The 15,236-nt window shown below is 45.3% G+C and overlaps 1 protein-coding gene across 4 annotated transcripts in view; it reads right to left on the bottom strand.

Annotated features, from left to right (window-relative positions):
* The window catches only part of HELZ2 (helicase with zinc finger 2), a 127,605-nt gene that overhangs the window by 93,392 nt on the left and 18,977 nt on the right, over nt 1–15,236 (bottom strand). For 2 of the 4 annotated variants that reach the window (XM_078651695.1, XM_078651697.1), the window contains 6 exons: nt 7,458–7,641; nt 5,961–6,068; nt 4,740–5,263; nt 3,216–3,845; nt 763–1,546; nt 434–509 (listed from right to left, as the gene is read on the bottom strand). In XM_078651695.1, coding sequence (XP_078507821.1) covers nt 434–509; nt 763–1,546; nt 3,216–3,845; nt 4,740–5,263; nt 5,961–6,068; nt 7,458–7,641 — 2,306 coding nt within the window. The remainder of the gene's footprint in view (nt 1–433; nt 510–762; nt 1,547–3,215; nt 3,846–4,739; nt 5,264–5,960; nt 6,069–7,457; nt 7,642–15,236) is intronic. The other 2 variants (XM_078651698.1, XM_078651696.1) reach the window with 1 other exon arrangement.

Genomic DNA, 15,236 nt, shown 5'->3' with positions numbered 1-15,236 from the left:
CGAGTGACAAATGCAAAAACAACAGTTGATGGACAGAATGCAGAACAATGTCATACATTCACCCCAGTAAAGAGATCTGGGCCCAAATCAATTGTTGCTTTGCTCACCATGCCATGCCAGGTTGAACCAAGCCATATGCAAATCAGTCTTGACCCTGTGCCTCATGGGAACAGTCCAGCCCGAACGAGTGGGCAAGTACATTTTGCAAGGCCTGGGTTCATTCTGGTAAACTGCTAGGGACATTAACTTGTCTGCATATGGAGGCATGGCAGGCATACAAATATTATGCCAAACAGTTATGAAAGAGGCAGAAAAAACAACAAGCAAGAAATCTGAGTGATGCATGAAATTAACGATGTTAGCAGTTGAGAGAGCACCAAGCAGGAGTCAGCTTTTCCTTGAAGAGGATGCAAACAGATTTGGAAACACTGACCTTGTATGTTTTCATAGCTTTCTACAGTCACTTCCCCTAGGCGCACCTTCCTCAGCTCCTGACGAATGGCTTTGACCTGAGAGACAAGTATTAGACCCATTAAATGGTCAAAGAAAAGGAAGCACTTTAAATTCAAACAAGGCTACTAATTAATAATGTTAGGGACGGCAGAACAAAGCTATCAAGAGGCAACAAATAGTGATAGAGAAAACCTGAAAGGTCTCAAACGATAGATGGCATTCCACAATCTGGCCAACATAAGGCATAGCACTACCCCCCTCCCCCCACTTCCTCCAAACCCGGCAGCGCAAGGCTGCAGTTTCTCCTACCTGCAATCCATGAGACAGAACACAGATCTTAGAGCGGCTGATTTGACCCCACTCAACTGGCCAGTTCTGTACCACCTCCAGTACCTTCTCCCGCACTTGCAGGATCTCTGCAGGATTCATCCAGGATGTGCTGCTGCTGTCTCGCTCACACATACCGTGTGTGTGGCAGAAGATAAGCGGGTAATTTTCAGGGTGAGGTGGAATTTTCCCACAAGCTTCGATTGCATTGCCATTGCCAATATAGAAGTGTTTGGAGACAAACTGAATAATGGCCTGCGTGCAGCGGTAGTTCTGATTAAAGATGATACGGCTCTTGCGAGCCACCTCATGATGGTCCTGCTGGTAGTAGTGGAAGAGCCGGTTCAGTAAGGTGTACTCGGCCAACTGTCCATCACCCAAGCAGAAGAGCTTGGGAGTCACCTGCATGTGATCTCCAGCCAGAATAATTCGGGTCTGGTGGTCGGCATAGGCCAGTGGGATGAGTGCTTCGCACTCTAGCATTTGTGCTGCCTCGTCAATCAGGATGTGAGTGAAGTAGCCCCGTGGTACCTTCAGGTTTTGCGAAGTGGATGTTGTGGTGATGATAATGCGGTGCCGGTTCAGCAAACTCACTGGTGGGTACATAAAGCTCATCTGATCTTCTGTTAGGCAGCAGTATTTCAAGGTGATCTCATCAGTCGAGGTAATCAAACGCTTGCTGTACTTCACCCGCAGAGGCACAGCTTCGGGATGCCCATTGATTACATAGGGATGGAAGTGCTCCCGAACATAGAGATCTGCTGCACTGGAAAAGGCAAGACAGGAGAGGTTAAGAATAAACATTAGTATTGCAAGGGCCAGAAGAGACTACAGTTAAAAACCAGGTCAGATTTGGGAAAGGTGTGGAGTAGAAGACAAGACAGCGGTGGGGGCGTGGGATCATCACAGTAATACAGCAGAGATTAGTGACAGAGGACCAGTGGGAAAATAAACACAGCAAGTGGAAAAGGAGAGAGTTGAGGTGGCTATGACACTTAGCTTCTTTGATTACTGCTCCAGCAGCATTCTTTACATATTACAGATCCCCCAGTACTCCATGCATTGATTTAGCCCATATAACTGGGGGGGGCGCAACCACACAAACTTTGGAATTTCAGCTAATTTCTTAATTTAACCTACTACTCCTAGAAACTAGAATCTCTAGTACTGCACCATCCAATCACAGAACCCAATTCCATCAGACAGTAAAGACCAACTCTACAATCAACCAACAAGGCAAACAGACAACAGGTCAATAACAAAAAAATAAGGGGAGGATTGTGAGGACCTTTTTTTACTCCAATGAAAGTTCCCTTGCCTTGTGATTGAACAGCAACTCCCAACATAAAGCATTGGGTAGGAGCCCTGAACTGGATTCAGTTGTTTACCTGCCACTTTAAAAACTTTTGACGTTTTTCATTGCGCCATTAGAGTGTTGGCAAAAGTCCATCAGCTCACCAGAAACATTGTTCGTAATGAATTAAACACAGACTTTCCTTCAAAAAACCATAACTAGCTAAAAGCTTAAACTTTGAGCTTAATATTCTGTCCTTTCCAAATGTAAATGTGACATCACGCTGACTGTTTCTCCTCTCTGCACCCCACGTTTTGATCATTTGCAACAGCTAGTCACTTTAATTCAAATAAAAGGAAAGTTCATTGGTTTTTGGGAGAAACACTACCTCTAGACTACCTAATCAACAAATATGCAGTTTTCAATTCCCACAGAACACAGCAATTTTTGTTAGTGGAGAGCTTTTATAGGATGAACTTGGACCACCAGCACTCCGCTTTGCCCTGCTACAAACCACAATCAATCCCCTTCCTAGTCCAGAAGCAACTCAAGGAATTCTTCTCCCTTTCATTTTATGTACACCGTGTGTACAGATTGGTTTCGTTCAGCTGGTAACTCAGCATAGAAGGTGCTGTCCACGTTCACTCTGACAGAGTATTACATCAGTTTGTTGCATCTAAAGCAGTTGCATTTCACTCATTGGGCCACATTCTTCTCTTGTGAGCATGTACCCATGTTATCCTGGCTTGAACACTGAGAGATAGGCTAGGTAGTTTATCTTTGAAACTAGAACATGTCACATTATCAGCATACAAAGGTGAAGCATACACCAGTTATTGCGCTACACATCTGCAAAGGGGAAGCAGGCTGGAGCGTTTTTGGCACATGGTTATTTTATGTGCCTAAGTTCTTTCGAAGAGTAATACCGGACTGCTCACTAACCATGCATCAACATAAAAGGGCTGTGCTTGTCTGACCCTGCAGCATTCATACAGATTGGTGATAATGTTGTACTCTCATCAGTAGTTTCTAGGGTTGCACAGAGCACCAATGCTATCCTATTTTAAGTGCGTGAAATAGATACATGTGCAATGCTGGGCTATGCAAGAAAAACCTTCGTGCAAACCAAGCAGTAGGTTACCTATTTGTGTGGGTGCAGATCAGCACTCGTTTTCCGCGATCTCTTAGGACCTCCATGGCTGCTTTAGCCAGTGTGTACGTTTTTCCAGTACCAAAGGGCCCATAAATGACAAGTGGGGGCACAGGTCGTGTTCCTGCAGCATCTCCAGTTATTAAGGCAATGGCTTGTTTCTGCTTCATGTTCCCAGGTCTTGAGGTCTCCATGTAGATGGGTAGTGAGCAGGAGACAACATCAGGAAGGATTAGCTTCTCATCCAGCAAAAGATCCACAGCCTGATGCCATGAGCGGAACTGTTGCCGGTCTATCTGGAACTGTAGCTCCACTGTGCAAGGGGCGTGGTCCTTAAGCCCCAGCTCCTGGCAGCACCGTGATGGTATTTGCAACCACAGGCTGTGATCTGTGGTGCCTTCATGTCTCAAAAGGACTTCATACACTCGCTTGTTTGTCGATGGAGACAGGGCCAACAGAGCTGTGTGCACAGATCTCTTCAGCAGGTATCCCTCATCAGTGTCTGGCATCAGGCTGTAAGCTACCCGCACTTCAGCAAAGCGCTCCCCATTAACAGAAAACTTTGTTTCAAATTGGGTTGTCATCATCATGGTCGGAATGATGCAGGACACCAGGCTCAGCCTAAAGGGAGAGATGATTATTGCAATTAGGTCAATGTTTCAAAACAATGAATAACCAAAGTTGGGCAGGGAGTCAGTACGCCATCAGTGCAGGACCACAAGCTCAGCTTAAAATATAGGCAGGGAGATCATTGCTGCACAAGTGAACAATGCAGAACATGGGGCACAGAGCTCAGACAAGTAATGCAAATTACAGTGCTTACACTTACCCCAGAACTCAGTCCTTCTTTGATACATTACAAGTGCTGTAAATTAGACACAATACTAAAGCAACAGAAGAGTTAGAGACTAGTACTTAGGGTTTCGGCACAGAGAAAAACACTGGAGTACTAGAAGAGCCATAGATCTGCAGGTCAAGACAAGGGTACATTGACAGAAGAGCAAAAACTAGAAAGCACTCCAGCACTTTGTCTACCAATTATGTTATAGGACTTCCATATGCAAGCACTGTCAGATTTCAAAGAGCAAATGGTTTTGATGCAGTTAATAGGATTCATGGTGGTAATAGAAAACAACTGATACACTCCCGGTCTAATTGAATCACAGGTTTGTGTGAAGGAGAGTAGAATGAGATGATATAGGTCAAGAGTGATGTGGACTGGCATAAATGCAAGCAAAGGTAAAGGTAAGTAGGACTAAAATCGTAAAGCAAGACGTCTGAAATTGTGGGGAGTAGCAAAGCTATGTGCGACTCCAGGCAACACAGAAAAATAGGGTACCGAGGTCTATGCTTAGCAGACATCTATTCCTTATTAGGAACACACCAACGAATATACTTTAACAATAATGTGTGGCTGTAAAATGTCACATTACATTATCAATTTCTCTCAAGTATTTCAATTTTGCCTGAGATTTATTGGCCTCAAACCACAGGTGAATAGGCCATTAGATTTACCTTGAGACCAGCCCTTCTTCTGAAAGCTCTTCAGCAAAGAGCAGCTCATGCATCCTCTCTCTGTAGTTCTTCCGAGTGACCGGTACTTCAGTAACCTTGGCACCATGATGATAATCCAGAGACAGCACCGGTGGCTTGTACCTGGCAAGAAGATCAACTTCTTCCAACGTCCTATCGACACATGGAATAATCATGCGGTTGCCACTATGCCATCTCTCCCCAGTCCCAGTGGGAGTTTTTGCTATGGGGGTGCTTTCACTGGAGTCCAAGTCTTGAATCCCAACCTTCATGAAAATCTTCTGAAGCAAGACAGGACGAGTGCCGAAGTCCAGCACTAGCCATTGTTCGTGGGTGCCAAAAAGAGAACATTCCACCTGCACAGTCACGCAGCAACGTTCGAAGGATTCAGAATCATAGAAGCAGTCACCGCTAGCATAGGTACAGCGCTGGCTGAGCTTTCGCCCTGCCAACGTGAAGACAACCCCAGGGTCTCTTTTTAACAAGGCCACATGCTTCAACCGCTGCTGTAAATACAAGGGAAACAGGGCACATCATAATCTAGAAGATAACAGTGTTGGGAAAGAAAATTATTACTTTTTGAACCACCTATACAGCACTGCCGTGTTAAGTAATAATTCAGACTAATTCAAGCAGTTAAAAGCACTGACCAAGGGGTCGAGAATGCCATACGAAGGATACCAGCAAAACTGTCCCCGGGAGACATGAGCCATATGGGTGATGGAGTACCGGGTGCAGCAATGGTGAGCTTAGTACAGGTTGAATGACCTATGCTCGGAAGCAAAAATCATCAGAACATGGTGTGGTGGGGGTTGATGAAATGAGATTTGATGAGGCAAACAACCAGCAACAGCATAACATGCAAGCCTGGGCCACTGAAGATGAAGGTGACACGCAACCCTTTTGCATGAGTTAAAACACTCCAACTATAACAGACAATAGTAGACTGTTGTAATGATTCTATTGTCACCACATAATCTACTACAGAAAATCTCACTGTAATTCTGTTTATCAAAGTAGCAGCTAATCATAAAGTGCACCACTTCTTCACAGAATCTACAGCAGTGTGTACCACCCACATTCAAGCCACCAAAATCACATCTACCTGAAACATGCACAAATACCTCAGGTACTGAATCTTTGCCGTTACATATTGGAGTTGGAACCCAAAAGATCAGTTTATGGGAGTAAATGAGCACTTACTGAGGAATGAACTGTGAAGGTCCAACTGTGTTTTAGTTTCTTCTCTCTAGAGCTGATGGTCAGTGGTTGGTTGCACGCGACCTTGGCATAATCCAGCTTCTCTGTCATCTAAGGGTAAACAATAATTAACAGAACGAAATTTGAGCAGCAATTTAAGGGGTCTCATCATACTTTACTGTACCCCCAAATGTTGCTCTCAGTTACAGCCAGGGGTTTTCACATGTTACCAAATCGCACTTTTCAGCATCTTAAGTGTGTATACCAAAGCCAGATGTCAGCAGACCAGAGTCAACCTCATGCCGACAGTCAGCTTAAATGCCACCCATATCCCACTTTCAACTGGATTAAGAAATTCGGATGGCAGCATGCAAACAAACAGGCTGGTACAGATATTTATCATAGTTTATGGGTCTATCGCAAAGTAGCAATAAGGAGTTCTATAAAACAACTCAAGCCTGGGGACTGCAAAAGATTACCGGCAAATGAGGATCTATTTCAATTAACAACCCAGCCTACCAAAGACTCAAGTTGACAGGAGCATCTCAAGAGTGTGAAAACTGAGAAATTCAACAGGATTATCAGGTATTGGAAAGGGGCTGCTTTTGAGCAGACCCCTGACTGATTCGGACTTAGTAAATTGTTGAAGAACTGGTGTCTTTCGAGTCGACCATTATTGCGGCAACAGAGGGGAAAAGGAGGTACAAGATAAATACCAGAGTTTGGGCTGGGAACACTCGTCTCAAAGATAGAGGTATGGAAGGGGACATGGGGGGGGGGGGCTTGGATGATGTTGACTATCTGTGGGTGGGTGCTTGTGTAAATTTGTGTGCGGCTGCTCCACTGCAGAAGTCTCCTCAGTTTGTGTAACAGGCACTTCTGAGAGTCTCACATCTTGTTATACCGGATTACTGACACTGTTTTTCATTTCACAAAGTTTTAAGAGACCTCGGCAAGGGAGAATTAACTGCAGGGCTTGTTTAGGGACTTGAGATTCTGTTGGCTTAAGTTTTCTAAAGGTTTTGTGGATTTCTTGATTGAAACGACTACAGAGGGACTCATGTAGGACTGAGTAATGATCTTTGGCTATTTGGTTGTGGTGGGGAACCTGTTCAATGAGGGGGAGAAGTGGACTGCCTACTGACGGAGAACAACCATTTGTGAGCCCATGTAGGATGAAAACACATTCTTGTTTCCGTACCTTGTCATTGCACCCAGCACAAGGAAACAAACAGGCCAAAAATATCTTGTGATGGAACATCAAGGCACTTTGTGGTGAAAAACGTGGGAAGCATTCGGTAAGCTCTGGTCTTAAGTATGATAAACCAAGTAGAATTATACCACACATTAAACAGCCCAAACAGGTTTTCACAACTCTTCTCTAGGCCAGGCACGTCACACAGCCAACCTCTCACCACGTATGCAGCCAATTCAGAAATTCCTCAAGGATACACCATGTCCGTTCCCACCCTCTGTGCACAGGTTTTAGTTTTAACTTACAATAAGGAGCTCATTGCTGCATGCCCGGTATTCTTGAATCAATCGATCTGGGTATGAAAGGAGTCCATCCTTCTTGGCAAAATTCTTGTTCATTCTGGCCACCTTGGCCCTCTGTATCCACTCCTGTAGTTCTTCGGAGGAATGGGCACTGGTGCATCCTTTTCCATAGACACAGGTCTCAGCGCTTCAAAGCAAGATTACACAAGGAGACTTTAAATAGGGCAGTATTTTTCGTACCTTACAAGTAAAACATTAGGATGATCTTCTCCAAAAAGCAAGATAAATGAATGTACAGGTAGCATAACCTTAATATGTATAGATGGAAGAGTAATTGGGGCAAGGACGTCCATGGTACCCAGTAAAGTTCTAAGTGTCAATATCTTACGCCCCGTTTCCAGTCTACTATTTTTTGCACAAATCCTGGACAGTTGTGAATAATCAAATGAATCAGCTTATTCGAGAGACTAAGTTCCATAAGGATTTCAAATCTGGTTTGAGAGCTGCAGAGAATTCACAAACCCTATCTAGAAGATGTGTATATAAGTGTGGTCCAAGCCATTCTATGTTTCAGTTCCAAGTTCTTCGTGACCAATGAAGTGAGTGCTCTGCAGAGTATTTGAAGGGTATCTGTGCAATAAGGACTGGTGTCAGTTTGAAAGCCAGGCTCCCAGAGCTGAGGGGACATCACCGGAGACAAACACTTTCTGCTGGTGGAGCTGAGGGGTTGCCTAAATGCCTCGTTGTCGAGAGAGCAAAGGAATATGCCTCGCCCTTGAGGGAGAGAGACTGTCCAGGGAACTCTCCAGGGGGAGAAGCCCAGAGTGTTTCTAGTGTGGCATATTGGGAGAGCAAGCAGTTGCAAGTGACCCATGTGTTGAAGGGGTTCCAGGCACCCCCAAACTGTTCACATTGTAAACCTCTTTAAGCCTTCTAAATTGGGAACCACATCAAGCCTTTTTTCACTGCCAAGAAGCTGAATGAAGGGCGCAGTCTGGAGCCTGTGAGTGCTTAAACCATATGCACCCTGATCAGGCCAGAGTCCACAACTGCCAAGACCATCTACAAAGTTGAGATAAGGTTGGAAGTTGCACACTGAAATAACGTTGCTCTGATCCCTGGCCTTGGGAGGCTGCACCAGCCGAAGACAGGAAGCTGCCAGAAGCCAACACACCAACATCGCAGAGGTTGTGATGTTTCCAGAGACATTTCTGCCATGGCCCCCACTACTCCAAACAGACTGCCAGAGCAGGACCACTGCATGTGCCCATCCCACATCCACCAGGACCACAACTAACTCTGCTGCACCACAGTTGCCTGCTTTTGTATGTCCCAAAGAGGAACTGAGAAGCGTGTGGAAGCTTGCTGCGCATACTAAGGCTTCTACCATGCTAACATCATACTGAAGGAAAAGCAAACTAAATTGTTGGCCACATACCGATAGGGTGTGATGAGTGACAGCACATGTACCAAGCCAGCTATATCTTCCTGATTAGACACCATGGTTCACAAGACTAAAGGAACTCAGTCAGTGGGGGTGTTGAGTATAGAAGAGTGTAGCACCTAGACTCAAACAGTATTTCCACCCCTTTTTTGCATCCCCGTAATGTGCAGTGAGGTAGTGAGTAATACATTGTGATTAAAGTACATTCTATTGCTAAAAAGACTAGCACTAACCTGGACAATAATTTTAGTTGGTGGGCGGAAATAAAGTTCTGAGTTCTTGCCCCCTACAATACTGCTCCGAGAAGCCTCAAAGTTTAATTCACGTTTTGGAACACCTAGGAGGTCCCCATATAGCAAAAAAATACAAATATAAAACACATAGGAAATGGAGCTTTAAAGCAAATTAAGTGCTACCCACAATTTGAGCCATCAAAGATTAACAGATCGGTAGGCCGAAGATTCACATTAGAATGTTCAATACAATTTTATTTAAATAGTTACAAAATTGGAACCAGAACATTTCACTAGGAGGACTATAGAACAATTGGAAAACGTCAAAAAAAGGCATCAGCAACTTTTATAAATATAACAATAGGGCTGGTCAAACAAATAAGAAATGTTCAGATCCTGGATTCTATTTTGAAATAGATTACAAACATTAGAAATACCACCCCATTTAGAAGTTAAAACATTTAACAGAAGCATGTTTAGTCTTAGCAAAGTGCAAAAACGCCTAACCGCATGAGGCAAATTCCATGCGAAATATGTTCACGGTCTTTAGTAGCGGATTTTACTAAAACGTCATATCTCTTTTTGACTACACAAATCAGTATCCGAGCGTTGACTTAAATTTATAGAAACATGTTTTAAGCGTGCTTTTAGTTGTGTTGGCAATTAAAAAAAGAAAATCACATTTTGCTCTAACTCCAGTTGTTCAAGCTCTTACTCGATTTTTAAATAGAGCTTCTCTCTTCAAAACCAAAAATCTCTTTATATACAAGTGTCTTACTAACGAACATTGCTTTGTATCAAACAAGAAGCCCATCGTATCACTCCTACCAAACCTTGTACAAAAAGAACGTTCAATCACAAATTCTAGTCTTCGAGCTGCAGTCGTCCCCAAGATACTGAACGAGGACAGACACCTTAGAATCTGACCTTAGGGAGAGACGTGGTGCAGTGGCCAGAGCAGCGGACTCCAGACTGCGGGGCTTGCGGTTCGATCCCTGGCTGCAGCTCAGCATCATGCGACTGAACAATAGCTCACTTAATCTCCGAGACAGCTCGAGCACCTTGAAACCCATAAACGTGATATTTTTGCGCTTTACAAATAGGAATTATTATTATCCCAAAAAAACCAGGCTGACACATTTATTAGCTCCACCACATACAATAAGGTGGAAGGGATCTTGGCCTGATATACAGCGACACGATAGGGAAAAGGTCTCTTACCTACTGCATTAAACAAGCATTTACAATGCAAAATGTCTCACATTATTAATTTTTGAGCTATTGGCATTGCTAAATAATGCAGCACCAATAGCTCAAACTTTAATATTGCAAGACCTATTGCCAATGGTGGCACAGAAATGGCTTTCTACACCTGTAGTGCACATACCAGAGAAGCTTCTGGAAGGCTGTTTTTTATCTAGTCCAAAGGATGATTGCAAAAACACTTTTATAATCTGGCTTCCTACATAACAAGTCACTGCGTGCCAGTCAAGATGGCTGCTCAATTGACTAAAGATAATTAAATAAAATATATTAGTTGAAAGAAAATTTAAAAAAACCTCTTTGAGGATTGCTTGGGAAACACATCTAAGCGCCACCCAAACATGTATTTATAGAGAACTGCCAGACGGTGGGATTGAACTAGAATCTGCTGCTATTGTACAGAGCCGACAGTAACGCAGCCCGTGCGAGTGACAGCAGTTGTCCTGCAAAGCAGGCAGCCATGCGTGTGCTCCTTTTAGAAAAGTAGACATGTTAAGTACATGTCATTGGCATTATTGCGCGAAAGCACCAAACAAAGGTAAGTAGGCGTTTAAAGGGAAAATGATCAGTGTCAATGAACAGATTACATTCTAAACGATATTTTTACAGTGTATTTCCGGCGGTATGTAGGTACTTGTTTCCTATGCAACGTGATACTCTCCTGTGGTAAAACACAACCTAGTATCTGCCAAATTGTAAAAAACAACAAGCATTTACAATGCAATGGTTTCGCCTTTGGAAAAGTTAGAAAAAAAATTACAAAAAAGGGGGTGGTGATGGACAGAGTATCTGAGTTAATCAGAACACTCCTACCCAGTCAACAGATCAGGGCTTGATCCATCACCGTTTTTTAGCTCACTGCACCATCCCAGTTCAGAACCTGGCTATATGCAAATTAGTCTGTCCCTGGCCCAGTGCATCATGGGAACAGGGCAGACCAAACTACCAAGCCAATTCTTCACTGGAAAGGAAACAAGCTTCCGGGGACCGGTTTCTGGCATTACAGCCGTCTTCGGCCCGGCTTGCTTGAATCCTGATGGTGCAATGAGCAAGGGACTCATGTCTGAGCATACCCTTCCACACTCATGGTGGCCAAAATAATTACAAAAAAGGGGGTGGTGATGGACAGAGTATCTGAGTTAATCAGAACACTCCTACCCAGTCAACAGATCAGGGCTTGATCCATCACCGTTTTTTAGCTCACTGCACCATCCCAGTTCAGAACCTGGCTATATGCAAATTAGTCTGTCCCTGGCCCAGTGCATCATGGGAACAGGGCAGACCAAACTACCAAGCCAATTCTTCACTGGAAAGGAAACAAGCTTCCGGGGACCGGTTTCTGGCATTACAGCCGTCTTCGGCCCGGCTTGCTTGAATCCTGATGGTGCAATGAGCAAGGGACTCATGTCTGAGCATACCCTTCCACACTCATGGTGGCCAAAATAATTACAAAAAAGGGGGTGGTGATGGACAGAGTATCTGAGTTAATCAGAACACTCCTACCCAGTCAACAGATCAGGGCTTGATCCATCACCGTTTTTTAGCTCACTGCACCATCCCAGTTCAGAACCTGGCTATATGCAAATTAGTCTGTCCCTGGCCCAGTGCATCATGGGAACAGGGCAGACCAAACTACCAAGCCAATTCTTCACTGGAAAGGAAACAAGCTTCCGGGGACCGGTTTCTGGCATTACAGCCGTCTTCGGCCCGGCTTGCTTGAATCCTGATGGTGCAATGAGCAAGGGACTCATGTCTGAGCATACCCTTCCACACTCATGGTGGCCAAAATAATTACAAAAAAGGGGGTGGTGATGGACAGAGTATCTGAGTTAATCAGAACACTCCTACCCAGTCAACAGATCAGGGCTTGATCCATCACCGTTTTTTAGCTCACTGCACCATCCCAGTTCAGAGCTAAAAAACGGTGTTGGATCTAGCCCTGATCTCTTGACTGGGTGAGAGTACTCTGCTTAATTCAGAGACTCTGTCCATCACCACCCCTTGTTGTAAATTATTTTGTCCACCCTAAGCGTGGAAGGGTATACTCAGATGTGAGTCCCTTGCTCATTGCACCATCAGGATTCAAGCAAGCCGGGCCGAAGACGCCTGAAATGGCAGAAACCGGTCCCCGGAAGCTTGTTTCCTTCCCAGTGTAAGAATTGGCTTTTGTAGTCTGGTCTGCCCTGTTCCCATGATGCACTGGGCCAGGGACAGACTAATTTGCATACAGCCAGGTTCTGAAACTGGGATGGTGCAATGAGCTAAAAAACGGTGTTGGATCTAGCCCTGATCTCTTGACTGGGTGAGAGTACTCTGCTTAATTCAGAGACTCTGTCCATCACCACCCCTTGTTGTAAATTATTTTGTCCACCCTAAGCGTGGAAGGGTATACTCAGATGTGAGTCCCTTGCTCATTGCACCATCAGGATTCAAGCAAGCCGGGCCGAAGACGCCTGAAATGGCAGAAACCGGTCCCCGGAAGCTTGTTTCCTTCCCAGTGTAAGAATTGGCTTTTGTAGTCTGGTCTGCCCTGTTCCCATGATGCACTGGGCCAGGGACAGACTAATTTGCATACAGCCAGGTTCTGAAACTGGGATGGTGCAATGAGCTAAAAAACGGTGTTGGATCTAGCCCTGATCTCTTGACTGGGTGAGAGTACTCTGCTTAATTCAGAGACTCTGTCCATCACCACCCCTTGTTGTAAATTATTTGGAAAAGTTAGAGCCATTGGCATTGTAAATGACAAATTTTGTATTTATGTGTTGGTTTTGAAAACAGATAAATAAATGGCATGGTCATTTACATTGCCATTCTCGCGCAAATGTGAGACCTATTGTACCCTACGGACGAGCTCAACAGACAGCAATTACTACCACACACACACACCCAGAGCCACACACACCCAGAGCCACACACACACACACAGAGCCACACACACACACAGAGCCACACACACACACAGAGCCACACACACACACACCCAGAGCCACACACACACCCAGAGCCACACACACACCCAGAGCCACACACACACACACACACACACACGCATGTGTGCGTGCATGCGTGTGTGTGTGTTAGAGAGAGAGAGAGCTTGTGTGCGTGAAAGAGAGAGTTGTAGTGAGAGCGGGTATATCCAGTCAATGAGAGGGAAGGCGCTCCGCAGCACCAGTTCTCATGCAATCTTTTTGTGTAAAGGGTATTTCAAATGCTGTGTTTTTCGTACCTCTGTAATATACACATCGAGGGACAAGCGTGGAGTAGAGCAGGAAAAGGTGCGAGGGAACGCACACACACCACCCTAGCCTTTCACAACCACTGCTGACTCCGCAGCTGCAGGAGAAACATTAACAGGCACCAGCCCTGAGCAGCTGGAATGGATGATGTACCACCACTGCTGGAGACTTGACAGGGAGCAAAGGCCTGCCTGCTGTCAAGCCATGGCCCTATTGAAAGCAGTGAGCACCAATAAATGCCTTACCGTGCATAACAGAAGTCAAAAGTGCTTCGGCACTGCACACTGCCAACACCACGCTACCAGTGCTGGAGGCCTGAAAGGGAGCAAAGGGGTCCTTGTATCATACTACAGTCAAGCTTAAAGCACTAGTGAAGGTCTTACTGTAAACAGCAGGAGTCAAGGGTGCTTCTGCACTGCACACCACGCACTACCCCCACCACGCACCAGTGCTGGAGGCCTGACAGGGAGCAAGGGGTCCTTGTATCATAATAAAAGTACAAATGAAGGACTTACCGTGCGTAGCAGGAATCAATGGTGCTTTGGCACTACACACCAAAGAAAGAGAGAGAGAATGCATGAGTGCCTGTGTGTGAGCGAGAGAGAGGGGGGGGGGGGGGGAGAGAGAGAAAGAGCGTGGGCGTGTGTATGTGTGTGTGAGAGAGGGAGAGAGAGCGTGGATGTGTGCGTGCATGTGAGAGCAAGAGCGCGCATGTGTCTGTGCGTGGGTGTGAGAGAAAGAGAGAGTGAATGTGTTTGTGCATGTGTGTGTGTGTGTGTGTGTGTGTGTGTGTGTGTGTGTGTGTGTGTGAGAGAGCGTGCATGTGTGGGTGCATGTGTGTGAGAGAGGGGGAGAGAGAAAGAGAGCAGAGAGCCTGCATGTGTGAGTATGCGTGTGCTTATAAAGGACATCAAAGTGCCGAAAGGGGAGAGGGAAGGGGCGAGTGCATGCCGAGGTGACAAGAAGGACTGGGCGAAAAGGGAGGGGGGAATGCCAGAAGGGAAAGTGATCACGGGGGGGGGGGGGGGGAAGCACGCGAGTGTTGCACGCGCACGCGCTCACATGCACTGCAAACTGTAACCAGCACAGTGCATGCTGGACACTGAACAGTAAAGGAAGTAATATGCCAACGGAATGCTGACGTAAGGCATTAAAACGCAATATGCGCGATGTTGTCATGATCGGTTTTCTTGAAAAAATAGTTTTATAAAAGAAAGAAATAAGTACAACATATTAAAACAAACAGGCTCCTTCCAGCCAAAGCAAACATCCGGTCTCCTAGAAGAAACATTCGAGTTTTCACTAACCGTGTACAGCAGGCCAATCTTTGCAGAGTTTACTAGCACAGCCAGCAGAAACGCAATGCATGGAATTCGCCGAGGAATGAACTGTAAGCTAACTAAACAAGTGTATCACGAGTTTTAATTTTACTCACCATGTAATAAGCTGCAAGGCTCTGCAGAACGACCACGTTGTAAAATGCAAGTGTGGGTCATTCCGTAAGGTGGTCTCCGTGCTCATAAAGGACACCCATGTAGAACGCACAGCCTTTACTGCTGCAACTGCAATATATTTACCGGTAGCAGAAAGGTGCTTCGCAATCGCA

This window comes from Lissotriton helveticus, chromosome 7, assembly GCF_964261635.1.
Source record: "Lissotriton helveticus chromosome 7, aLisHel1.1, whole genome shotgun sequence".
Classification (NCBI taxonomy): domain Eukaryota; kingdom Metazoa; phylum Chordata; class Amphibia; order Caudata; family Salamandridae; genus Lissotriton; species Lissotriton helveticus.
This window is presented reverse-complemented; position numbering and strand designations above follow the sequence as displayed.